The sequence below is a fragment of the Rhipicephalus microplus genome, chromosome X, assembly GCF_043290135.1.
Source record: "Rhipicephalus microplus isolate Deutch F79 chromosome X, USDA_Rmic, whole genome shotgun sequence".
Classification (NCBI taxonomy): domain Eukaryota; kingdom Metazoa; phylum Arthropoda; class Arachnida; order Ixodida; family Ixodidae; genus Rhipicephalus; species Rhipicephalus microplus.
The window spans coordinates 117,199,340-117,227,317 of NC_134710.1; the positions used below are offsets into that span (position 1 = coordinate 117,199,340).

Consider the following 27,978-nt stretch of genomic DNA (forward strand, 5'->3'; position numbering starts at 1 on the left):
CGCATTGCATGCAAAATTACTCTACATTTCAGTGAAACTGTGTCAGTTGTCGCTCAGTATCAGATTGCAACAGAGAAGCGCATATATGTATCATGGAAAGCCAGTACTGTCCACTCTGTCGCTATTTCAGTCTATGCTTATAACAGACCCTGTAATAGTTTTGAAACGCTCATTGGCGTCACCACTGTGTGCCATCGGACGATTGTGTGAGAGTGCCAGCCAAGTATTTTTTTTCAGAGCTACTTATGCTGGTGCTGCCCACGAAGGAAGGAATGAGGCCTTTCCTTCCTCCATGGTGCCATCACTTTTGTAGGAAAATGGCACAGAGTTAATATACATACTCTAGAGAAAAAGCTCCCCATAGGGCCCATGCATTAAAACCTATAACCACTCGGCTGCCATGATGGAATGAGACTCAGCTTTCGGGTGACGTACACTTGCACTTGCCACTGCATGCTGCGATAACCCCTGGCATCTTTATCTGTTTCATGGATCTCTGTTACATCGCAGTAAGAGACTTCGACATAAAGTCGAGTTGTTGGCTCTTGGCAACAAAAAACGTGGACGAGGCACTGCATACAATTCACCCGGCCCCCAAGCAAACTGGCGCAATCGGCCGCATGTCGCAAGGTCAGGCTCTCAGATGTTGATACAGTACAAGGATGGTAGTGCCATCTGGTAAACAAATCTGCGAACGCTCCTTTTTGCACGCAGTACATTACATAAATGGCCATTGTATTTTTCCTAAAAGTAGTTGATATAAACATTGCGAAATTTCCATTCGTTTGTAATGTGTCACCAAACTTGCTTATGATTTATACTGCAAGAGTTTGAGTGTTTTAAATGGCTAGCTATATTTAGCGCTTCTTTAAAGCACTGTAATGTCAACAATAACAACGTTCTAAGACGTCAGCGTTTTTGTGGTTACAGCTCTTCCGGCCCAGATTTTCCTTTAGAGTCTGTATATTAACTCTATGGGAAATGGGGAAACCATGCAGATAACAGCACTGAGACGAGCACTTGTAAGCCCCATGAATGAACTGAATAACAACATCATCGATTACTGTAGACTAAACTGGATATGGATGCGGCCACGTCCTTTGGGTAGCCAACACTCATAGTTGATCGGTCGACAATAAAAATTGGCCAATTTGGCAGTTTACACTTTCAATGGGCAATTATCGTGGAAATTGCTGCTTAAAGAGACACTAAAGGCAACTATGAAGTCGACGTTGATTGTTGAAGTAGCGGTCCAGAAACCTCGAAGTGTAACTTTTGTGCCAATAAAGGACTTATTTTGAAATAAAATCGGGTTTTAGTGGCTTGCATCGAGCTAACACAGTTCAAATTATCCGCCTCAACTGTGCACAATGATGCCCAGCTTCAATGCACAACCGCCGACACTATAGTATCAGAAGAGAGAAAGTTGCGGGAGCCACAGCAGCAACAGCAATCGAACAATTTTTAGCCATGGCCTTCAAAATTGCAGGCATGCTTAGTTCAACAGGGCCACGCTAGATGGCATGAGCCCCCCAGTTTAACCAGGCAACAATTGAATTTTGGAACCACTCACGCTCTTCCCCACAGTAACATGCAGCAGTTCTTTTTTCCATGAATCAAAATGGAACGAACAAGTCGCATTTTATTACGTCTCTTGATGCACGGAAGGTTCTTTATTTAGTACAGCTAAATCGATTACTAGTGGTTATTTGTACGAGGTTTGTCTTACGTCATCAGGATCATTTTGAGAATGTCCTACTGTGGCGCATGTACTCTTGTAAATTTATTTTAATTTCTCGGTAAGTAGGGCACTGCTGTTTATAATATTGTCCTTTTAGACGTCATACATTGAGCTTTCACTCTGACGTAAATTGTTATTTTACTTTAGTGCCCTTTTAATGTGTGTACAACAATAGCTGCTGCACCATTGTAGAAACGAAAAAAGTCAGGTCTGCAAACAGATATTTAGTAGACTGCTTTATGATACTACAGGCATGTGAGACGTGTACTACATGCTGCTACACTTGCTTTAGTTATTTTGGTAACGTTAGGCGTTTAGTTGCGCACTCTATGTACAATTCCAGTGCCGTGTCCCAGTTCACATCACCCCTGCACATATCAGTAGCCTGCTACAACTTCATGTGAGTGTACCTGGCCTGCATTGCCTAGACAGTGTCCTCTAAGCCTTGCCCACCCTCGCGGTCTTTCTAGCAAGGAGGCGAAGGTTACCAACGAAAACAATGCTATGCGTTGCCCAGACAGTGTCCTCCAAGTCTCACCCACCCTCAGGGTCTTTCTAGCAAGGAGGCGAAGGTTACCAACATAAACAACGATATGGTAGCTTTTATGTGTCGTTACGTTGAAATCTGAAACTCTGAAGGGTTGAAAAATTCCTTTCTCAATTTCATGAAACTTCCTTTGAATGATGATTCAAGCGTGATCATCACTTCATTATAGAGTTTCAACTACTATACTCATAAGTGCTAAATGGCGGGAGCAGACGCCACCAACCAGTGAGGAAGCACAACTTGGTGACAGAAGCAATTGTTCTCAACAACACGAATAAAGTATACATGCAGGAGCACTTTTGCATCAGACATAATTTTTACTAATAAACAATGTGCAAATTTCCTATTGCACATCGCCGTCGCAGTAGGATGATGTCACTTAGTCGTGGAGAGGCCTTAAAAGCCTAGGTGGTGTTGCTTGAGCCCACTGCACATCTGCAATTTTACGAGTGTCGTCACCACCTGAGAATGCGTTTTCAATATGTCATGCATTTTCGTGCTCAAGCTTTCTTTCTAAAGCAATGTTGGAAGTACTTTTCTACTGTTGCTATAAATCGAGATGCCCGAGCAGAGCCTCAGCACTTGCAATGTTAGAATCCTATGCTCGAATTTCACATAAGAGAATGCTGTAAACAGTGGCGACTCTTTAGGCGACAACATCTCTTCTACGGTGCCGCCTGAATCACACTGTGAAGGGACTGCAAAATTTTTGAAGTTTACAAATACAAAAAATAGCAGGCAGTTTTTTGGTTTCAGATTAAGCATTCTCTTCAGGACATTTGTTGTTGGGAGGTTCGGCAGGTAGCACTCGCGGTGTATGGTCTCCAATATAACTGCATGCAGTAAAACAAAGAACTGCTTGGCTGAGGTGCTCCCCCTGAGGTGCAACGTCAGCAGAAATGTTGGTGCTAAGCAGGTATCATTGACTGAGAATGACACAGCAGCAAGAAAGACTTAGCGATGCAACTGGGCTTGGCCACTTTGATGTAGGTATTCGTGAAAAAAAAAAGTGTCTATTGGAGCAGTTAATCGAAAAATGGGCTATCAGAGCAGGCATATATACATACATTCCGTTTGGGACCTAAAGGGGGCACCTTGAAAGCCGCGCGCCGCGTTCAGTTCGGACTGGCACGGTGGATAGACGTGTTTTGCGAGGGCTCCCGATCGACTGCGCAGATAAGTGTTTTTGCATGTTTCGAGCTTGCTTTCATAATTAATAAGGCAACAATGTGAACCTTTATAGTACTTATTACAGTGTACGGCGTTTGGGGAAGTCGTGTGGCATTAACTTGTTTGTGTGTTTTTTTTCTCCTGCCACCGCGCGGCGGGGGTACACATGCACCGAACACGCAAAATTTTGTAGTTGAGCTTACTTTTTTTTTTTCTTAGAGAAGGGTTCGGCGTACGTCGGGTTTTGTAATTATGAAGTGGGAAAATGCAGCAGGACACTTGGCATCACAAAGCATTGGTTAAAAAAAGACTAAAATGTTCAGGATGCCGGGTGGGTTTCGAAATAGAGGCTAGTGCAGACGCGAATGCAAAGGAGGCTGACGCCAAGTGTAGGCAATGCGAGGTCAAGGAAAAAATGGTGAAAATGATGGTTGCCCAGAGTGAATTGCTGATGAGAATTACCGGGCTAGAGACTGCGTTGGCGACAAAGCAAGAAAAAAACGAGGGCTATGGGAGAGAGACTTAGCTTAGCCGAGGAGGCACTAGCGAAGGTGAACAAAGAGGCAGCCGATGTAGAGAACGGTGGGGCACCAGCACCCAAAACGGCAGAGAGGAAAGGGAAAACAGGTTTGGAAAAAACAGGTTCAACTGGTTGAATGGTCAGAAGACCCAGCTTCAGCGAAGTAGTGGTGGGGGTGGGAGGGGACAAAGTAGCCGGCGGTACAAGCGCAAGTAACCTCCAGGTGCGAGACACTCCAGCAGAAAAGTCGGAGCAAGTAATAATCGCCTGTGTTCGAACTTCAATCGATGCGCAGAAGGAATTAAAAAGAGGGTTAGAGGCAACAAGACGGTTTAAGTAGGGACGTTCCCAGGACATAAGCTGGAAGCAGTCATGAGGCACGCGAGCACAAAACTCAACTAAAGCAAATGAACCAAACTTCGCGATAATTGTGGGCAGTCTAAATGATGTCTTAAATTAAATTCGGCAGGACTAGCGACCACACTGTAGAAACGGTTTGATGACATGCATGCCATTTCCCCTCAGGTACAGGTAGTGATACGCACAATACCGGAAGCACCGATGGGTGATGGCAACCTGCAAAGAGTGGTAGTCAACGCAAAGGGATATGGCAGATGAATCGAGAGAAAGGCTTTGAGATAGTGGAAGTAAACAGAGAGGTGCATAAGTGGGGTAGTTTTCAAAGGGACAGAATTCACTTCGATAGCAGGCTAGGTCATGAGGTGGGTTGGTGACTTGCAAGACGCACAGTAGCTTTCACGGGGGGCGCGCGGGCCCTACGGGGTTTAGGATAGCTAGTAACAAGGAAAACAACCAGTGAGACTCTTTGACAGGTGGTACAGAGAGATACGATTCCAAAGTGGCGCCAGTATCTAAGACACGTAGAGCCCGGGGGAGAAATCGACGTAGGCACAAGGGCCGAGCAAATTAAGACGTAGGGTATATTGAAATGCAGGGTGGCAGGAATAGGTTGAAGTGGGGAGAGATAGAAGAACAGCTAAGGGAGGAGAAGCTGATGATATATGGGTTTGTAGAAACACATCTTAGAGACATGGAACAGCCACCTATCGCTCCGGACTACTAATGGGAATATTGTAATAGAACAGAAGGCCGCAGAAAGGGGGGGTGGTATTGGGGCATTTATTTATAAAAGTACAGGCTGGCAAAGAGTCAAGCAGGAGTGCAGGGAACATTTATGGCTAAAAGGAAAAGTGGCAGGGCAGATGATGCTCCTGGGTTTTGTATACTTGTGGGCAGGGGCAAATGCCAGAGAGGAAAACCAAGAAATGGTACAGAGAACAGAAAATGACATGGAAGAATTAGGAGAAGAGTGTGAGGTAATTATATTAGGAGATATGAATGCACACATAGAAGATATGAATAAATATACTTACCCAACAGGCAGAATGCTAATGGATAAGTGTGAAAGGCATGATTAAATTATTTTCAACAGTACCAAGAAGTGCGAAGGGCAGATAACATGGGAGGTGGGAAGGCTGCAGTCGTCGATAGGTTACACAATGATGTCACATAGGGTGTATATCGGCTAAAGATGATGAGCATAAATATGGGTCCAGAGGCTTAGGTAGTGATAACAAACATATCAAGCTGAGTTTTGGAAGAGAAAAAAAAAATGGGAAGGAGACAATATGAGCAAACACATAGTAATAGTTATTCAGAAAAGCAAATAAAAATAGCAACTAGAGAGATTGAGAAAATAATTACTGAGAATATTAAACTGAGTGGACGTACACAAATCCAACTCGATTGAGTTACAGCTTGCTAAGGTACGAGTTAAAACAGCCGGGAAAAGGAGACACAAACCCAAGAGCTGGTGGGATGAGGAACTTAAGAGAGCAATAGTAAGACGTCAGGAAGCCTCCAGGGAACACAGGTATGCAAAACAGAGGGGTGAACCGGAAGATGATGTCAAAAGAAAATGGGGTAACTTTTTGAGCTGCAGAAAGGAAGCATCTGCTCTGACCAGTGAAAAAATTACAAGGAGGCGGCCCTATGGATGGCGGAAGTAAACAAAATGGATAGAAAGGCAGCTACAAAGTTTTGGAACTATCTCAATTCCCTGAGTAATAAGACAAGCATGGAACAGAGGTTTATAACTACAGCAGTTATGACAGCGACATTTTGCTTTTTGGAGCAGATTCTGGAGCAGAAAAATGGTGCTTTCGAGGAGGCTTAAGCGTCTCTGGAGAAAAAAAAAAAATGCTACAGCTTAGGTTTGCTATTAGTGTTTTCGGAGCAGATGCACGTAACTAAAGACACCTGAAGTCTAAAACCATCACTAAAGCATCTAATAAACATTTATATTTATTATTATACACGCCATATGTTAGTATGCGGCTAGTATACGAGCCGTATAGTAGCATCATTGGCATAAATCATGGGAGGGGGGGGGGGGGGGGTTAAGGTAGCACGGACTTTTCTTGTATTGAAGCTAGAGAGGACAGTCTTTGCAAGTGTCCCCTTTGAGATTTAGCTTTAGCACATGATATAATTGAGTTAACAGTTTAGTATAGTGCAATCAACTTTTCAAAGGCTTTTTATCTGTTACTACGTATCTACGTTCAATGCCCCTAAGCTGTGTGAACTATGAAAATCATAAAAAGGTGAAAAAAAAAAGAAGAAAATGAATAGAACAATGCAATTGCTCGAGCTCGGACCCAGGGCTTATTTTTTTTTTTTCAATTATATTTGAAAGCACAATATATTTCTTACATAAATAAATATACTACCAAAATTAAAAATAGGAATCTGCCACCATGGCTTCATATGTATTACCCCTTGTGATTTTTCTGTATTTACGCCACTCAGTAGCAGACTAGGATGATGGTGCATACAGCTTGTTTTTGGTTTCACTTAGGCTCACTGCATGGTCCTGTGGTTCACCTTCATTCTTTTTAGTTTGCCAACACCATTTTGGAGCAGGTTTGGAGCAGTTACTAGCAAATATTGCACTTTGGAGCAGCATTTCTCTTTTGGAGCAGTTTGGAGCGATTGGAGCAGCACTTCCATCCCTAATACAGTTCAAGGGGTTGTTAGACTAGAAGGGGATGAGGCAATTAAATATATAAGAACAATGACGACAGAAAAATTTAAGCACAAAGAGAGCGCTGCATGCACCATACCAGATGAGGATAGACCAATTAGCGCAGTGGCTCCACTGAGACAATGAGAGTGGGAAAGGGCAGAGAAGAGGGTTCCTAATAGCGCATCAACAGGCCCTGACGGCATCCCAATTGTGCTAATAAAGAAACTAGGACCAAACTTTAAGCAAACATTAAGAGAGGCAGTGAGCTAAGCAATAATGGATAGTGAAGCGCCCAATGGGTGGAAACTAAGCAGGATAGGCATAACCTATAAAGGAAAGGGGGTCAAAGCTAATATAAACAACTACCGTCTTGAAACAGTGACATCAGTAGTATACAGGCTGGTGATGCAGATAATAAAGGAAATACTACAGACATGGGTGGAGAGTAAAGGGGTGCTGGGAGAACTACGAAATGGGTTCCGTAAACGAAAGAGGTTGGAGGACAATCTGTTTTCATTGATGCAGTGTATATAAATAGTGGAAGAAGAACACAGGCCCCTGTGGCTGACACTTCTAGATATCAAGGGAGCTTACGATAGCGTGATTCAAGAAGACTTGTGGGGAATACTGGACACACTAGATGTGGAAGATGGAATAACTAATCTTCTAAAGGATATCTATAAAAGTAAAAAGATAGTTATAAAATGGGATGAACAGGTATCTGAACATATAGAAATATAATGCGGGCTTCGACAGGGATGTCCCTTGTCACCTTTGTTATTTATGCTGTATCTACAGGGACTAGAAGCCGAATTGGCGAGTCCACTCGGCTTCAGCCTCTGTTTTTCCAAGCAAGAGAAACATGTTAAACACTCATTGCCAGCATTGATATATACAGATCAAGAAGACTTGTGGGGAATACTGGACACACTAGACGTGGAAGACGGAATAACTAATATTCTAAAGAATATAAAAGTAAAAAGATAGTTATAAAATGGAAAGAACAGGTATCTGAACATATAGAAATATAACGCGGGCTTCGACAGGAATGTCCCTTGTCACCTTTGTTATTTATGCTGTATCTGCAGGGACTAGAAGCCAAATTAGAGGAGAGTCCACTCGGCTTCAGCCTCTCTTTTGCCAAGCAAGGGAAACATGTTAAACAGTCATTGTCAGCATTGATGTATACAGATGATATAGTAGTAATAGCCAACAAGGAAGATCTGCAGGGATTGATAGACATCTGTGGTAATGAGGGAGATATGTTAAATTTGAAGTTCAACGGGGAAAAATCGGCAATAATGATATTTAATGATAACGAAGGCAGTGAGCATAAGATGCAAGAAGTCACGCTAGAAACAGTGGATAAATACAAATATCTGGGCGAATGGATAAACAACGGGGCTGAGTACCTAAGAGAGCACGAAAGTTACGTAATGACTAAGGGTAAGAGGAATGCAGCTGTAATGAAAAATAGGGCACTGTGGAACTACGATAGGTATGACATTGTGAGGGGGATCTGGAAAGGTGTCATGGTACCCGGTTTGACGTTCAGCAATGCAGTCTTGTGCATGAGATCAGAGGTTCAAGCAAGATTGGAAATTAAACAACATGGCATAGCTAGACTTACTTTGGTAGCACACGGGAACACCTCCAATTAGGGGGTACAGGGTAACATGGGATGGACATCGTTCGAGTGAAGGGAAGCTAGCAGCAAGATAGAATTTGAGGAGCGATTGACAAAAATGGGAGAGGAGCATTAGGCTAGAAGCAGCAAGATAGAATTTGAGGAGCGATTGAGAAAAATGGGAGAGGAGCATTAGGCTAGAAAAGTTTTCAGCTACTTGTACATGAAGAATGTTGATACTAAATGGAGGAAGCGAACTCAAAAATTGTCAAACAAGTACAGTTAAACCTCTTTGTTACGGGCAGCAGTTCTTGTCTTTTATATGAGATGTCTCTTATAAGCAGGGTATCTCGTACGCACTTTCTTATCAACCAGTATTTTACTGTAGGCACACTATTGTCTCTTATACCCATCTGTCTCTTATATCAGTGTCTCTTATAAAGGGGTTTGACTGTATTTAGACAACAGTAGAATACCAAGCGTAAAGGAAACATCGCTCACGAAAAAAAATGAAGGAAACAGAGAGGGACAGGTGGAAGATTCAGATGCTTACAAAATCATCACTGGAGACCTACTGAACTTTCATGCAGGAAAATGAAAAGATCTATAATAATTCTTGGGTAGTTCTCTGCTGTTCGAGGCCAGAACGGGAGTATTGTGGACCAAGATGTATCGAGCCAAATACAAAGCCAAATACACATTATGTAGTGTGTGTGAAGAGGAGGAGGAAACGGCTAAACATTTGATATTGTTCTGTAAAGGGCTCCATCCTATAGTCCAAGGTAATGGAGCGCAATTTTTCAAAGCATTGAGGCTTAGGAACAATGAAGACAAAATATACTTTAAATGGATAAAAATAATCATGAGGAGGTTAAGTGATTGGTGGCTACAATCAAGGTGCGAGTGAAATTCAATCCTTTAACACATAGTGACGGTACTTGACTTTATAGCTAGATGGCCTGAGCCACTGCCCGATCTCAAGGGCACAGCCGGATACATCCATCCAACCGTGCCACTTGGGGTGCAGCGGGCATGCAACATTGAAGAGTTTTAGCAGACATTCGCACCTCATCACTTTGATAGCTGTGGTGGCACGAGCAGCCGTGGCTGGTGCGTTAGTGCTTTGAGCAGGATTTAAAGATGTCGTAGGGGGCAGTGACATAGGCCAGGAGGTGGCACACCGAGCCTGTGCCCCCGCCCCCCCTTTAAGTTTCTTTCTTCATGGCATACAGCATGAAAAATGATCATTTCAAAGGGATGAAATGGCCACTCCCGATGTAAATCAAGGTGAGTGGTAGGGCAGCATGCTCATTTGTCGCAGGTTTGTCCCACGGCGATTTTCAGCCACAGTCTCGCAAAGTGCTTTGCTTGAAATTGTCGCAGCAGCATCATCGCTCATGTTGGTTATAGTCGTTAGCTCGCCGCTCATGCAGCTCATGCTAAAAGCTTGAGGCGTGGGTGAGAAAGAGAATGCGAGAAAGAGAACCTAAATTCAGCTTATTCCTCAATAACATAAAACTTGTTTTCATGAATTAAGCTAATTAATTTCAAAATGACCTCCTGCTAACCCCCCTTTTGAGATTAAAAGCAAGTTCATTTCTATAACAAGACACCGCCCACTTCATGGCGGTGTCTTGTTACACCGCCATGATGGTGCAATCCTCTATGGTGGGTTGCACCAATTTAATAAGGGTCAACCAACCAACCAACGTCATAGCTTGATGCTACCAAGTGCACCAATAGTTTACGGTGATATGCCACGTAACTCAGTTTGCACTTTACCTGATGGTCTTATCAACCCCGCAAAACACAAAGTGACCTCGCATTGCATTCTCCAAAACTGTGAAAGGCAGACGGCGAGTTTATAATTATTTAGGACTATTAGAACGTTCCACGAGCCTTGACATGAATTGAAATGCCTTGCATACATTTATATTCTCACGAGCTCTATGGCAGAAGAAATATCACGCAAGATCATTACACCTGCAGAGGTGGTGTCTCACAGCAATTCAAGTGTGCTGCAGTAGAACGAGAGACGACAGAGGGAAGCAAAGACTTCTACGTCGCACAGCCATGATCCAGTTATGCTGCCCAATAAAGCAGGCACAAGTTGAGAAACTGTAAAATGTCGTTCCCACAAAACACGGCGTGTACCCGTTGGTACAATTACTTGGCAGCAGTTCATAATTCCGATAAACTACGTGCTCGCGGATGTCAGGAGAGCGTTTGGTTCTGCTCGGACTCTCAACAACTGTCTGCCCCGATGGCCGCGTGGCGGCGCAGTCACAGTGCACGGAGCGTATAAAAGCAATCGCAAAACCACTAAAAGTTTCAACAGAAAGTGAGACTTCATAACGAACAAATAATGTAAAGTAGTGAGTGGTATAGTACTAATTATTGACTTAGCCATGTTCATTCTACTTTCGCTCAAGCCACTATAAGACATATCTAACATTATACATTAGAGATGATCTGTGTATAACTGGCTGGTTAACCTGCTACCTGTGTCTTGCTAGTTCATTGGCAAACCCTGTACCATGTCTAGACACTATGTGTGGTGAATACACACTATAGTTCCGCCTAGTAAACTACACTCAGCTAGTGAAGTACTACACTAGCCTTATCGAATACTAATGAATGCAGTAGTAAAAAAATGAAATACTAAATTCACAACACATAATGTTACGGGGAAGATTTATTCGTCGAAAGCGGGTATTGCTAACGCTGTACAGAGCGCACAGTCATGCAGGCCAACGGGGAAGCTCGAGAGTCCAACCCACAACCAGCACGTTGTCGTCTTCCTCCTTTTGGGTGTCATTTCAGTGCTTGTGCAGGAGCGACGATTCCATACACGTATCATCACCCCGGCCAGTAAGGCACCATCTCGGTGCCTGTTAAATGAGTGAGTCGGTGTTGTAGGGCTTAAGACGAGAAACGTGGACTACTTTTATTCTGGGTGTAGGAGCTGATGAGTTTGTGATCACGGAAATCTCATAGGTCACAGGTGTGACCTGATGGAGGACGCGGTAGGGCCTGACATATCGCGATAGTTGTTTCTCGCAGAGGCCAACACGTCGAGATGGGAGCCAAAGGAGAACAAGAGAGCCCGTAGAAAAAACGGTATTTCTGTGTCGACTGCCTAAAGAAACTTTTGTGCTGTCTGCGACGACGACAATCGATCGCTGGCTACCGAGCGTGCCACGAGGGCCCGGGTAATGGCATCCTGGGCGTACGAAGTGGAGGATGGTTGGTCAGATGAAAGCAGGGTGTCGAAGGGCAGTAAGGAATGACGCCCGAAAAGTAGATGAAATGGTGAGTAGCCAGCTGTTTCATGACGCGACGAATTGCAGGCGAAGGTGACGAACGACAGAGCTATGTTCCAATCAGTGTGGCCGCTAGATACATACACAGAAAGCATGTCTGTCAATGTGCGGTTGAGGCGCTCCGTAAGGCCGTTAGTCTGAGGGTGGTAAGATGTGGTGAAGTTGTGACAGGTAGCACAAGATCGAAGTAGATCATCAACCACATGAGATAGAAAGTAGCGACCGCGGTCGGTGAGCAGGTGGGACGGAGTGCCATGCTGAAGAATGATGTCTTCAGCATGGCACTCCTAACACTGCGATTTAGAGCGTCCATCATACGTTCAAATGTCGTAGAGCAGTAAGTCCGCAACGTCAGTTGCGCAGCTGGTTGGTAGCCCGCAAGTGATCGCATACCGAGTGGCATGATCTGTGGCCACCCTGCAATCAATTTCTTTCCAGTTGTTGAAGTGGGAAAGGGACCTAGCAAATCCATCCCCACTCGATAAAACAGCTCGACTGGGACTTCAATGGGCTGAAGGAGACCGGCAGGGGGAGTCGTAGGCTTCTTTCAGCACTGGCAGAGATCACAAGATGCAACCTAACGGCGAACGGAGCGATAAAGACCCTTCCAGAATACCCGTCGTTAAACACAGTCGTAGGTTCTGGAGACGCCTAAACGTCCTGAAGTTGGAGCGTTGTGAAATTGTTGCAGAACATCCTTGCACAAGTGATGTGGTACGATGAGAAATAGTTCTGCACCGTTGTGGTGTAAGTTGCAGCGGTACAAAATGTTGGCTTGGAGCCGGAATCTGCGAAGTGAAGGGTCAGTATGGTGCGATTGAAGGCGGTCAATGACGGAGAGCAGCGATGGACCTCGGCGCTGTTCGTCCACCACGTGCACAAAGTGAGTGATGGCTAAAACGCAGGCATTGGATTCTAAATCAGTGGAGTTAGATGGATCAATATGGTGTCGGAATAAGCAGTCAGCATCGCTGTGCAGCTTTCCAGATTTGTACACAACCGAGAACGTGTCCTCCTGTAATCGTAACGCCAATCGGTCAAGTCCTCCTGTAGGGTTTTTAAGTGTTGAAAGCCAGCAAAGCGCGTGATGGTCTGTGATGACTGCGAACGTCAGTATCAGTACAGACAGAATTTTGCGATGGCCCAGACGAGGGCTAAGCCCGCTCAGTGATGGAATAATTTTTTTTTTCCGCTTGCAACAGAAGCCGACCAGTGTAGGCTATCACACGGTTGGTGCAATTCTGTATCTGAGCAAGTATAGCACCAATGCCATGGCCGCTTGCATCGGTGCAAAGCTCTGTTCGAGCAGCTGGATCAAAGTGAGTCAACACAGGTGGTGATGTGAGGGCGGTAATCAGTGAAGCGTAGGAATATTCTTGGTCCTCACCCCAAGAATAAGCCACATTCTTTTTGAGGAGATCCGTGAGGGGCCTTGCAATATTCGCGAAGTTGATGACAAAGCGGCAGAAGATGAGCAGAGCCCAATAAAACTGCGAGCTTCTTGTGTGGAACGCGGATCCGAAAATTCACGGACTGCACGGACTTTGTCAGGGTCGGGTTCGACACCAGCGGCTTCAACAAGGTAGCTGAGCAGCTTAATCTGCCGGCGTCCAAATGTGCATTTCGACTAATTGAGTTGGAGGCCGGAGCAATGAAAAACGTCAAGAATTGCCGAGACGAGGCAGGTGGCTTTCAAATGAAGGTGAGAAAACGATTACATCGTCAAGATAGCAAAGGCAGGTCGACCATTTGGAGCCACTACATCGTCCGGGTAGCAAAGGCAGGTCGACTATTCAAAACCGCGCAGAAGAGCGTCCATCATACGTTCAAAAGTAGCCGGAGCATTGCACAACCCAAAAGCCATGACCTTAAATTGGTAAAGGCCGTTGGGTGTGATGAATGCTCTCTTCTCGCGGTCGCGATCATCGACCGAAATTTGCCAGTATCCAGATCGAAGGTCAACTGACGAGAAATACTTGGCACCGTGGTGGCAGTTGAACGCATCATCGATTCGAGGCAGAGGATAAACGTCCTTCTTGGTGATCCGATTCAAGTGGCGATAGTCGACGCAAAAGCACCAGCTGTTGTCCTTCTTTAGACAACGGGGGATGCCCAAGGACTCAATGAAGGCTTGATGACGTTTTTGCCAAGCATTTTCTCAACCTCCCTTTAAATAACTTGGCGCTCAGCACGAGACGCGCGGTGAGGGCGTTAGTGGAGTGGACTGGCATCGCCGGTGTTGATGCAGTGGGATACGGCACTTGTACGGCCCAGGGGACGGTCTTCGACGTCAAAGATATCCAGGTAAGAAAATAGAACATCCGGGAGTGCTGCAACTTGGGAAAGTGAGAGGTCACCAGATATCATTTTGTCGAGGAACGCCTTATATTGTGGGGTGATGACAGGTTTTGCCACGGTCTTGTGTCAGGGGTGAGAGAAGAAATCGAACATTAATCCAGGGTGGAAAGTTCGGCTAAAGTGATGCTTGAGGAAAAACTTGGGTTGGCGTAGAGAAGTTCAGAACAGTAGCGTCGTGTTGTTAGTAACAACCACTATGGTATGTAGTTGTGTGACGTGGTGCGTAAGGGTCAAATCAATGAGGGGAGCCACCAGATAGTCTCCATCAGGAACGGATGGAAAGGGCGACATAGGAACGTACATAGCAGCCCGGGGCGGTACCCGTAGAGACTCCATGAATCGTAGGCGAGTGTGACTTGGAGGATTGAAATCGGTGCACAAAGGCAACTCAAGCCTTAAGATGCCGGCAGAACAATCGATGAGGGCAGAGTGGGCGGTTAAGGCTGACGCCGTGTGGGCAAGCATCAAGGACTGCGAAGAAAACGGAAGTGTGGTGGCCGGCAACAGTAACACGCATGCAGTGCAGATGCCAAGTATCGGTGCAACTGAGCTTCCGTTGGCCACTCGAACAGTAGAGAACATAGCAGGCGTGAGAACCTTTTTCAGGCGAAATCGAAGCGTAGAACTCATAAGAGATATTTCAAAACCAGTGTCATTTAGAGCAGTAATGACAAGGCCATTAAGAAAAACTCGAAGTAAATTGCACCGTGAATTTGTAGCCGGTTAAGGGCTTTCTGTACGAGTCGTCAACGCAGCACTACCTCCACGAGACGTGACCTGCACTCGTCAGTTTCCTGGATGATAACCAGAATAAGCCGGTGACAGAGAGCGGCGGCATTGAGGAGAGTGCGACTGGCAACCTTGAGCTGACGGTAAGCTGCTAGACCAGTTTCTTTGGGCAACGATGTCAGCATAGGACAGTTCCGAGCGTGGAGATGAACGGCGAGGTGAATGGTCCTGAAGATGGTTATCCGGAACAGCGGGTTGCGAATAGTGTCCATGATCCTGACAGCAGTCATTAGGGAAGCTTGGCCGGGAATACCATCTGTTGCGGCAATGGCAGGAAATGCAGCAATGGCGGGAGATGTGCCCAACACGAGAGCAAGAAAAGCAGATGGGTCGGTCGTCTTGCGTGCGCAACTCAGTTGAATTTCGGTAGCGTGGTGGAAACCGAGAGAGAGCTGCCGCAGTGACAAGTGGAGCATCATAGCGGTCAGCGTTGAGGATGGGAGTGCTCATGGGCTGCCGCATGTGCCTGCCAGGCTGGGTAACCTGGACATCCAGGTTGGCAAACTCCTACGATACGACGGCTTGAACAAGCGAGACTGTTGCCCAGTTGTCTTCCGCAGGGGGCTAATAGGAAGCGGGTGCCATGGCTTTCAGCTCCTGGCGAACAATCCTTGCGATATTGGCAGGAGGCGCAAGTGGACGGGGCGTTGCAGAATCCTCGCAGGACAAAGTCGCAGCAGTGTTAGGAAGTCTCGTGAAGTGGTGGGTTATTCACCTGCTTTTAGCCTGTTAAAATCGGCGGCATTCGGATATGATGAAGTCGACAGTGGTGCAGTTCTTACACATAAATATGTTGAAAGCATCGTCAGCAATGCCGTTCAACACGTTGCTGATCTTGTCTGCCTCCGTCATGTCTTTGTCCATCTTCCAGCACAGTGCCAGTACATCTTGGATGTAAACTACGTACGACTCCTATGATGATTGAACACGCGACGCAACTACCTGGCTGCCATCTGACGTGCAACTGAGCGACCAAACAAGTCCCGAAGCTTCTGCTTGCACACGTCCCAGCTGGTTAATTCTTCATGCGCCTCATACCAGGTGTGTGCCGTACCCCATAGGTATAAAAGAATATTTGCCAGCATAAGCGCCTCGTCCCACCTATAGTGCTTGCTAACGCGCTCGAATAATGCGAGCCATTCTTCGACGTCCGTGCTGTCCGTACCAGAAAACGTGCCAGGGTCGAGAAGATGGGAGGGGGGGGGGGGGGAATCACAGGTGACGGAGGCGAGGCCTGAGTGTCGGTTTCAGGCATTGCGGCTGGACAAAGGTGGCGTCCACTGCAAAGTTCCAAAGCTGGGTTGTGTGAAGACCCTGCACCTCCTACCAAAATCACCCTCCCTTCTACAAATATTACCCTCCTTTCTAACTGAGCAAGCAGCCAAATTCTTCTCTTGTGGTAACAGTAAGCATAGGTTATTTACCTGTTCTGGCTTTAGAACATTGTAGATCTCCTCATCCCTGAGAATGCTGCAAGCGGACAGAGGCACAGCCTGATTTTGAATTGCACGGGCAGCCCGTCCATGCACACGAAGAATTTCTTGCTCAGCTGATAACACCAACTTCTCCTGAAAAAGAAAAAGCACACATAAGCACATAAAATTTTCAGTGTTTATGCACAGCTTACCCGTTCAATCAGGTGCTGCAACCTCAATTTGTACCGTTCTCGTTCCTGGTCTAGAAACAGATCCCGCATCGGAGAGCCACTAAGAGACTGTGGCAGAGGAATCTAGGGAGTGAAGAAATGTAATGAGTTAGACAATGCCTCATCATAAACAAGCTGTACTCACTCGATATTACTCCCTAGGTATTTTCTGCACTCACTCGATATTAAGAAATAAACCAATAGCTTAAGGGCACAGGACAAGCCTTTGAGAATGTAGTAGGATAAATACTTGGTGCTATTTTTGAATAAGTATGTTCTTAAGTTTAGGATCAATGATGATGCCAGTGCTCTTCAACTTAAAACAAAAACAGGAAATATGAAACTTATTTTAAAATCATCAAAATAAATTACATAACTATAATGAATTTGGTTAAATTTGACCTGCGAGTTTGCTTGGTGCTGAACAGACCAATCTGATATCGTTTCTGGAAGCAACCTCTTTCAACTTTGGAAGCAACCTCTTTCAACCTGTGGAAGATGCCGTGTACGTACCGCTGTGAAAGAGAGTTGCACGACTCACCACACAAAGCAGAGTTTGCGACATCAAACATGTCAAGAAATACTGTACATGTGATATGTGTGGTGTATAGCATTCCATTTAGTTGCGATAAGCAATACATTGGACAATCTGGTCTATCTATCAACGTTCCTTTATGGGAGCATGAAAATCTTCTACCCTCTGGCACTGGTGGTAGCCTTCCGCTACATTGTAGACAGTGCAATTGTACACCCATGTCTGGAAATGTATCTCTTGGAAGTAAGGCTAAGACTCAACGTGAAAGAGAATTGCTTGAGGCCTACATCTGGAAGCTTAATCCGGAAAAGTGTGTAAGCGCTGCTTCTGTGTTTTTCACCCTGAAAGAGTGAAACTTTCTTGAATGGTGGTGGCTTAGATAGATCAGATAGGCACAGTGACCTAGTAGGGTGCTTTTTTGCGCATGCTCTGTATGGACTTAGGACGAAGCATTTTTCAAAATAAATGTCGGTTGTTAGTAGCCACTTCTGTGTTCACTGACTCTGCTTCTGTCTCTCGGCCTTTTAGTGGATTTTTCGAGTTTCAGTATGTACCAACCTGCGCAGCAAGCAACACCCTTGAACTATATGTTGTTTTTTGGCCACAATATACATTTTGAGGTATTTTGGTGACAGGCACACTGGGTAAAGATTGTTGGAGTAGGCCTAACGAAATTGTCAGTAGCAAAGAACTATGTTTTTCTAAGTTTCTCTCCAAAAAGCACACACACACACGTGTATTAGGTGTGCGCAGTTAGATCGGTGTTATGTATAAAAAAACATCTAATATGCTTGTGGTACTATGTCAAAGGCAATCACGCATTACTAACTAGCTTAATTATTTTTTCAAGAGTTAGATGGTTCTCCATACATGCGCTTGATTAGATGCGTACGGAGACTTTGTCTCTCCAATTGAAACAACGAAGAAGCACATCAACGTGTTCTTGCCTTCGCTAGTACGGCAACTCAACTTTGCATTAATAATGTTATTGTGAATAACTAAAACGTTGCGACTACCAATTCGCTGTCAATTAAGTAGCTGAGGTTATTGTGTATTTTATTTGTAAAGAAAGCAATAGAGATATCCTGCCCCTGGTGCATACTTCAAGCACTTAGTGAATTAAATCTTTTCGAACTTGCTATGCACCCACTACATGGCCTTGAGGGAATAGGTGCAGTAATTGGTGTGCCTACTGTAGTGGGTGACCAGCCATGAAGCCATTAAGAGTAATCACATGTTCTGACGCCACATCGCAATGTAAGATTGTACCACGCACTATTACTGCAATGTTTCATGTTGTAATGTGAAGTATGTATACAGGACGCGTGTGTTTGTGAAGGATGTAAGTTACTTATACCGCATTTTCAAACAGAGCAAGTTATTGTCACTGTATTCACAAGCATACAGTGGCTGTATGGTGGAACACAGCTAGCCAACCAAACAACCAAGGTTCAATCCTCACTCGGACTCAGAATTCTTTATTATTTATTTTATTCGCATCTCTGCTTATTTTTTGGTCGTGCACAAGATTTTCGCTCACAACCAACAACGTCGACACAGACACTAAAGTTTCTGCGAAACGAGCTATTTAATGCGATCACCTTAAAATGGCGGAAACACTCACAACCAACAACGTCAACACAGACACCAGAGTTTCTACGAAACGAGCTCTTGTAATGCCATCACCTTAAAATGGCAGGAATGCTGGCCACACGACGGCAGGATATGACCTCCCAAATAGGGAGGATGAGTCGGATTACACCTTCATGCAGCGCGGTGCAAGCAGGTGCAAGGGCACATACCTTGCCATTATGCAGCACCCTCATCTCTAGTCGTGACCTCTCAGTCAACTTTTCCTTTCAAGCGCACGCTTTTGTTCAGGAGAGGATTTGGCAGACTGCACCAAAGAGGGGAGAAGGAGAAGCCGTGCCACCGCGATGCCACACAATGTGGCATACAGCAATGGTTTTTGGACATTGCTTTTTCCTTTTTCGGGCTCGCATGTGCCGCATGCCAAAAATGAAAGGAACTATGTGGCCACTTCTCAATGCACACAATGTGACAACATTCCTTCTTTCTAGCGGCTCTGTTACCACTGTTTACAAGCTTGGCTGCTAGGTGGCGAGCGCTCATTTTGAATAGCGAAATGACTCGAGAAAATGCTGCTTCCAACATGGATATGATAAATGGTACAGAGGTGGGTGCTAAATTAATGGTGCTTTGGATTTGAAACTTTGGCAGGACATCCAAAAAACTAGATGCCAAATATTAGCTTTCTTATCAATCCACTGCAACTGATGACTTCAATGTGGAAGTACCATAGTTACTCGCGTAATGAACCCTCTCGCATGATTAACTCCCCCCACTACTGTCTTGAAACAAAAAATCTACTTTTTAATGTATCGGTTCACTTTATTTCGGTGAGAAAGCCAGTGCCAATGACCATTAAAACAGCATTAAATCACACCATAATTCAACAACCATGATAAACAGTGGCGAGCAGCGCAAGCAACATCGATCAAAATTTATAAGACGCGTCTTTTGCGGCAGAGAACCATTTGTTGAACGTAGAAGAAACTTCTTATATCACCACGCAAGCACGGCGGCACGGAAACAAAGCGCAAAAAAAAAAAAAAGCGCAACCGTGCCTGCAACGCGCGTGTGCCACCATCCGCGCTTTTGTTGCCAGGTTTGTCCTAGTGGACTTCATTAGACACCTGCTGTGAAGGGCCCAATTGACTGATAGGCTAGCTACAGGGCCGGTTTTGAGGATAGAAAACTTGGCAGTCTGCAGTGCTTACGAAGAGAATTTCTTACCATAGGCACAGAGAGACGTGAGGAGGGATTTCCTTCCAGGACATAAGAGCCACGATTGAGAAGATAGTCCTTGAAACCCTGGGGTGGTTTCGGGTGCACTACAAGCATGGCCTGACGCCGCTTCTCCACTTGTTTGCGAATGTCCAGATACATCTGAAAACCATTGGTGACTGGCTGACTCACTTCCTCCATGGGAGGTGGAGACTCTTCAGGAGATGCTACACCTCCTTGTTGCTGCTGCTGTTCCAGCTGTTGCTGTCGTTGCTGTAGTGGTTGCTGCTGTTGCTGCTGCTCTTGCTGTTGCTGTCGCTGCTGTAGCGGCTGCTGAGTCAGCTGCTGTGGCTGCTGCTGCTGCTGGGCTGGCTGCTGCTGCTGGGGTGGCTGCTGCTGCTGCTGGGGTGAATGTTGCTGTTGTTGTGGCTGCTGCTGATCCTCTCGAGCCCTCAGCTTGCGCTTTCGAGGATGTACCTCGGGTGCATCCTCCCCTTCATCATCATGGGTCAAGGCAGCCCTGTGGCTGCTGCGCGTGACTCGCTGACAGCGCTCTTCTTCTCGCCGTCGCTCTTTTTCTTCAACAGCCTGCTCACTAGGAGATCCTTCACTCAGTGACTCCGTTGCATTCACTACATAAGGCAAAGCAGGTTTACTTGAGGAAACCTTGCGCTCCTTGGAGTTGGCACCACCAGCTGGTTCAGCACCTTCAAGGTTACCAGTGCCACTTGAAGGCAGCACTATCTTGAGTGGCGGCACCTTGGGAGAATGTCCATTTCCATAAGAGTCCTGGGTGGAGGGATCACCGTCCATCTCTTGCTCACTGGGCCCACTTTCTGTATCTGAACTTGAATTGTTACCTCGTTTACGAGGGCACTGAGCATCACTATCTGAAGCCCTAGCTTTGTCACCACGTGAAGAACGCCCTTTGCTTGTAGGTGTGAGGGTGCCATTAGTGCTGTCGTTGCTACTCCGCCGACGCTTGCGAAGGGGCTCTTCTGATAGAGCATCTTCGCCGTGTGTGTCTGAAGCTGAGCCATTTAGAGTAGAACTTTCAGCCATTGAAGACAAACCCTGTTCACTACCAGGCAAGGGGCTGCTGGAAGACACTACATCTGTTGCTGTTGAGGTAATAGTTGTGGTGGAAGGCTCCTCTTTTTTACCATTATAGGTATACCCGTCTGCTCGAGCTTCCATATTGGAATAACAGGAAAGGTGTCTGGATGCGACTGAGGAATCGTACACTGAGACAGTGTGATTTGGGAACAACTCCTTATCATCACTTGTCTTAACAGACAGGAAACGCACGGTCAAATGGGCCGAGCCAGGACTGTTTCCCACTGCAAAGAAAAGGTCAGTACTGAAACTACATGTGCAAGCACCTAATGTCACATATAATCCTGAATAATACGTATTTAAAGAAAGGAAATGGTAGCAAGCACATGCATTTGTGTGTTATGAGGGATCAGTTAAAATATCCTTAACATTGAAGTATTATATATACAAACAGCATATGAAGCCTAATTAATTAGCAAGTTCATTAAAAGTACTGAATATACACTGACTATGCATTAGCTGCATGTAATTTTAAGTAAGAACCAGTCAAAAAATATAAAGCTCCAGTGTCTTCCTCACAAAGCACTTTACAATCAGAGTTTAATCATGAAAAAAAAAAAAAAAAAACGCTATAGTGAAGTAGTTTTACTTAAAATGCAAGCTTTCAAGGGACATGAAAGTCAAATAACGATTTACGTCAGAGTGAAAGCTCAATGTAAGACATCTAAAACGACAATATTATCAACAACAGTGCCTTACTGAGAAATTAAAGTAAATGCACAAGAACACAAGCGCCACAGTAGGACATTTATAAAATGATCTCGATGACATCAGACGGACCGCTTACAATTAATCACTAGTAATCGATCCAACTGCACTAAATAAAAAACCTTCTGTGCATTAAGAGACGCAATAAAATGCTGATTATTCGTTTCTGTTTGATTCGTGGAAAAAAGAACCGCAGGGCGTTACTATGGGAAATGGCGCGAGTAGTTCAAAAATTCAATTTTTGCGTGGTTACACGGGACAGGTGGTGCCGTCTAGCAGGGCGTAGTTGAATAAAAGCGTCTGCAATCTCGAAGCCAATGATGAGAAATTGATCAATGACCATTGTTGCTGCTGTGGCTCCCGCTGCTTTCGGTCGGCTGCTACTAGCATAGTAAAAGCCAGGCAACGTTGGGCATGGAAACAGTGACGTGAGTCGGTCTAGTCGGTAATTTGAAGTGGGCTAACCCGATGCGAAGCACTAAAACGTGATTTTATTTCAAAATAAGCCCTTCCTTGGTACAAAAGTAACACTACGAGGTTTCTGGACCGCCATTTCAACAATCAACATTGACTTAATTGACTTTAGTGTCCCTTTCATATATAAACAAAACAGAAGCTGGTGAACACATTTTATGCAGTACCTATTAACTAAACACTCTTATGACTCATGAGTAAGGATGTATGAAAGGTTTAAACGTGTTGACTATAGTTACTTATATCTTTTTTAAGAATGCTTGTAGGTTATTGTGCGCAAGGATTACAGCAAATCGAAAGGAAACAAGAAATCATAATAAAAAACAACTGAATTGTGTGGTCTAAGGAAGGCCACTTTCATGAATTACCATTTTCTGTAAGTCCAGAACCCTACTTAATTATCGGTAAGCTTATCACTTTCTTCCTTGATTCCTTCCTGCTTGCAGGTAGCCTACCAAGCAGAGAGTAGGCATCTTATGTGCACACTATTTAGTCAATTCAGGTAGAAATAGTTTGCTATCCATAGAGCAATGGCTACAAGCAAAAGGCACTTTTTTGCAGCATGTGCCAAGACTGTGCAGTTAAAGATATTATGAGGAAGAGCTTTATTCGAGACGAGCTCGAGCTGGCACACACTGATGATGATATCTACAAATGAGGAATTAAACAAATGATGATGACACATCAAATTGATAAAGAATAGTCGGTGACTACGCTCACACTAATTCCCTCTCACGCTGGAAGTGGGCTCCTGGCCGCGCGAAAGATAATATCAAGAATTGCGTCGGGTATACAGCTTCAGTCGAGAAACGTGCACAATTTCTGTCCCACGACAACGATGGTCGGAGGAAGGGTTAAGTGGTGAGACACGGTAATTAACGGGGGATGTTTGTTCAATGACCATATAAGGTCCTATAAAACGACTGAGGAATTTTCACATAAGCCGGGCACACGCACGGGAGTCCAGAGAAGAACTTCGTCTCCTGGAGAAAAGGTGACAGCATGGTGAGTTGAGTCGTAGCGAGACTTGCGACCTTCCTGAGAGATGTCGGTGTTGATTCGGGCCAGATGACGGCGGTGCTCGAGGCGATACAAAAATTGTGCGGATAAAGGGCCTGCTGAGGTAGCAGGAGCCGAAAGGAAGGAGACGTCCAGAGTTACACTTGGAGAGCGGCCATGAACCAGAAAATAAGGAGAAAAGTCGGTGGTGCGTTGCGTAGGTGTATTGTAGGCGAACGTTATGAATGGCAAAATGGCGTCCCAGTTTGTGTGGTCAGGGTTGACAAACATGGCAATCATGTCCGAGAGGGTACGATGAAAGCGTTCCGTCAAGCCATTTGTTTGTGGATGATAAGTAGAAGTTGTCCTGTGGATGGTGTTGGCGGCGTGTAGAACCTCAGCAACAATAGAGGAAAGAAAGACCTTGCCGCGGTCACTGAGCAGAACATGTGGAGCTCCGCGGCGTAAAAATATGTTACGCAGAAAAAAATCAGATACTTCAGTGAATGTACCAGCGTGCAGCAAGGCTGTTTTTGCGTAACGAGTGAGGTGGTCAACAGCCGTCACAATCCAACGATTTTCATTAGAGGTCATGGAAAGGGGGCCGTACGAGTCTATCCCGACAACTTCGAATGGCAAAGCGGGACAAGGAAGAGGTTGGAGAAAGCCAGAAGGAGCAGTAGCGGGTCGTTTCCGCCGTTGACATAAGGCACATGAAGAAACATATTTGGCAATGGCGGATGAGAGGCCAGGCCAGGTGAACCGAGTGCGTATTTTGTCGTACGTTTTGTAATAGCCGAGATGCCCAGCAGCAGAATCATTATGAAATGTCTCAAGAACCTGATGTTGTAGACAACGCGGTATAACGGGGACCCATTTGTCTCCTTCAACGTAGTAAAGATAGCGATGTAAAACACCATAGTGAAGCATGAATTGTTTCAGTTGTCGACGAAGTCGGGCGTTCGGAGGAGCTGATGTGCCTTCTAAGTGTGCTATTATGAAGCGGCAGTAAGGGTCAATACGTTGATGCGACACAAGGGTAGATAGGCGGCCGGATCTTAGCCAACTGAGACCCGCGATGGGTAATGCCACTGTGGAAATTGGTGACGGTGGGCTATCACGGTTGGGTAGAGGGCAGCGAGAGAGAGCATCAGCATCTTGGTGCTTCTTACCAGACCTGTAGACGACATCAAAGTTGTGCTCTTGCAAACGAAGCAACCAGCGGCGAAGACGGCCCGATAAGTTCTTTAGCGACGAAAGCCAGCACAATGCGTTGTGGTCGGTGACGACTGTGAAGTGGTGGCCGTGGTGGTATGGAGGAAATTTTTGTACTGCCCATACAACAGCGCAGCACTCTTGTTCGGTTATTGTGTAATTTTTCTCGGCAGCAGTCAAAGCACGAATGGTGTAAGCGATGACACGTTCGTGTGTGGTGTTGTCACGCTGCAGTTTAACGGCACCGAGACCATGACCACTGGCGTCAGCGTGAAGAATGATGGGTGCACCTGGATCGAAGTGACATAGTACCGGGTCGGATGTCAGGGCTTGCTTCAACGCCAGGAAAGCCTTTTTACAGTCTTCGGACAAGAGGAATGCCGTGTTACTTGCGAGCAGTTGATGGAGCGGAGATGCAAGCCTTGCGAAATCGCGTATGAAGCACCGAAAGTAGAATTCCAAGCCGAGAAAACTGTGCAGGTCTTTTTGACGCAACGGACGGGAAAACTCGAGGACGGCGGCAAGCTTTTCAGGGTCCGGTCGAATACAGTCTTTGCTGACTAAGTGCCCTAGAACCTTGATCGTCTTGCTTGCGAAGGTGCATTTTTTCATATTCAGCTGTAAACCAGCTTTTGCAAGGCAACCTAGGACTTCCGAGACGTTGCAGATGTTGCGAAAAGGTAGACGAAAACAGTATGATGTCATCAAGGTAGCATAAGCAGGTTTTCCACTTCAGGCCACACAGTACGCTATCGATCATACGTTCGAAGGTAGCAGGCGCGTTACAAAGTTCGAAAGGCATTACATTAAATTCATGTAGCCCATCTGGGGTGGCAAAAGCTGTCTTCTCTTTGTCAGATTCGGACACTGGTATTTGCCAGTAGCTCGATCGCAGGTCTAAGCTGGAAAAATACTCTGCGCCATGCAAAGAATATAGTGCGTCAACGATTTGTGGGAGAGGGTAAACACCTTTGCGCGTTATTATTTTCAGTGCCTGGTAATCAATGCAAAAATGTACTGTTCCGTCTTTCTTTTGCACCAAAACAACTGGCGAAGACCATCGACTCGAGGAAAGACGTATGATATTCCGTCGAAGCATGTCTGAGATGTTTTCCTTGATTATCTTCCTTTCAGTAGACACGCAGTATAGGCGCTGGAGAATAATTCAGGAGCCGTCAGTCTGAATTCGGTGAGTCGCAGAAGTCGTCATACCAAGGACAGCAGAATGAACATCAAACAAAGAGCGATGTCTGTTCAATAAATTCAGCAATTCTTGACTCTGGGCTGCTCTCAGATCAGGGCTTATCCTCACGGATAGAGGAGTGGGAGAGTTGAGTGGTGGCGCGCTTTGCTGTGGTAGGTCTCGTCGACTTAAAAGGGATACAATTGCAACGGTATGCGGGTCAATAGCGCATGTCACTGTTGATCCACAGGGCAACAATAAGGGTTCAGGGGTCTGATTTAACGCAGTAATAAAGGCAGAGAAACGAACAAGGCCTGGAATGCCAAGTTCTGAGAAACGAACAAGGCCTGGAATGATCAGAATGCTTCGATTCACCGTGTGCCCATAAAGGAGTAAAAACACGTCGCCATCCACACTGTTGATGCAATTAAAGCTAATTACTTCTTCCCGGGACGGCCAAAGAACATCATCTGAAGTGGTGACGAGACGAATGCGCTCTTCGTGTTCCGATACAGAAGAGCCGGTGGGATTGAGGTGGATGAGGCGCTGACGACAAGATATTGAAGCGCATGCAGACGAGAGGAAATCAGACCCCTAAATGAGTTCGTGGGTGCACTGACAGAGAACTGCAACGGCAATATGATGAATACCGTCTATATGAACACGAACTGTACACTGGGCAAGTGGGCGAGTAATGGCGTTCGTCGCAGCACGGAGAGATGGGAGCAAAGGTCAGAGCAAATAATCGAAATAGCAGCGCCAGTATCCACTAGAGCTTCGACGTGTATACCTTCTACTAATACTGTTAACAAGTTCGATGGTCTGTCTGGAGGAATTGCTGGCTGTCTGGTGGATGCAGTTTCCCCTCCTAAAACTGCATTGGGTGTTTTCCGAGTGGGCATTTAGAACATTGGAGGTAGGTCGCAGAGGTGACACGGAACGGCAATTGGGAGATGGTGAGCGGCGGCGAGACTCACGGGAGTTCACAGGCAGACCCATACTGTAAGGTGGAGAAAGCGAACGCTGAAAGCAAAACCGGTAAGGCGTGCGCTGGTAGTTCATGAGTGGACTGGAGCGTCCACGTTCCTCTGTAGCATAGCCACGTTGCTCGTCTCGTTGGCGCCTTTGGCAAAAGCGAGATATGTGACCCCTATAGCCGCAATAATAACAGATTGGGCGAGGAGGAGGCGGCATGGTGTAACAGGGCTGTGGGCGCATCGGTGGTGACACTGACGCCACAGGTACATGGCCACCTGGTGTGGCCGCTGGGATAGTGGTGAGTGCCGAGAGCGCCACAACTTTTGCGTACATTGGTACCTGACGATGTCTGGATTCGGCAGAACATGGTGGATGTGACGCAGGTGCAATCTCTTGCCTAATGATGTCCCACAAGTTGGTTGGAGCTGAGGTCAAAGGAGATGGTGGAGCGCAGGAAGAGCAGTGCCCATGAAGCTTCTCACGAACGATGTCGCAGACCAGGGCCCGGATGTCGAGGGCCGCAGGAAGACAAGTGTCCGAGGCATCGTGGCAGAGACGAAGAGACTGAAGTTCTTCTAGTCTCTGAAAAATGGTGATGACAGCTTGAGTCGTGGTAGGATTTTGCGACGCAAGGGCATTGAATGCAACGCTATTTATGCCTTTGATAATGTGGCGTATTTGGTCGCTTTGAGGCATACATGAGTTTACTCGCTTGCACAGAGCAAGAACATCCTCAACGTACGAGGTGTATGATTCACCCGCCAGTTGAATGCGTTCAGCAAGCTTCTTCGTTGCTGCTTCAGCGCGAACACTAGGGGAACCAAAAATCTGACGAATCTGCCATGCAAACGTGTCCCAGTCGGGAAGATCTTGGAGGTGGTTCCAAACCAGGTTTTGGCAACATCAGTCAGGTAGAAAGGGACCGTTAGTAATTTGTGTAGAGTATCCCATCTGTTCACTCGCTTACGAGGTCATAGGTGTATAGCTATTCTTCAACGTCATCCCCTTTGATACCCAAGAACCCTGGCAGATCACGCTGGTGGCTGTGGATGGCCAGGGTCGACGGTGGAGGCTGCACTGGGCCGGTGGTGTTGGATGAACCAGGATTGTTTTGCACTGCCACAGCAGGCGGTAGTAGACGACGACCCGAGCGGAGCTCCAGTGGTAATGTGCGAGAGGACTTTGGAATCGAGAAG

The 27,978-nt window shown here is 45.9% G+C and overlaps 1 protein-coding gene across 3 annotated transcripts in view; it reads right to left on the reverse strand.

Moving 5' to 3' along the window:
* LOC119176343 (uncharacterized) overlaps positions 1-27,978 on the reverse strand; it is a 69,483-nt gene that overhangs the window by 24,474 nt on the left and 17,031 nt on the right. For all 3 annotated transcript variants that reach the window (XM_037427573.2, XM_075877462.1, XM_037427572.2), the window contains 3 exons: positions 20,119-21,449; positions 16,749-16,850; positions 16,546-16,689 (listed from right to left, as the gene is read on the reverse strand). In XM_037427573.2, coding sequence (XP_037283470.1) covers positions 16,546-16,689; positions 16,749-16,850; positions 20,119-21,306 — 1,434 coding nt within the window. In that variant the 5' untranslated portion in view covers positions 21,307-21,449. The remainder of the gene's footprint in view (positions 1-16,545; positions 16,690-16,748; positions 16,851-20,118; positions 21,450-27,978) is intronic.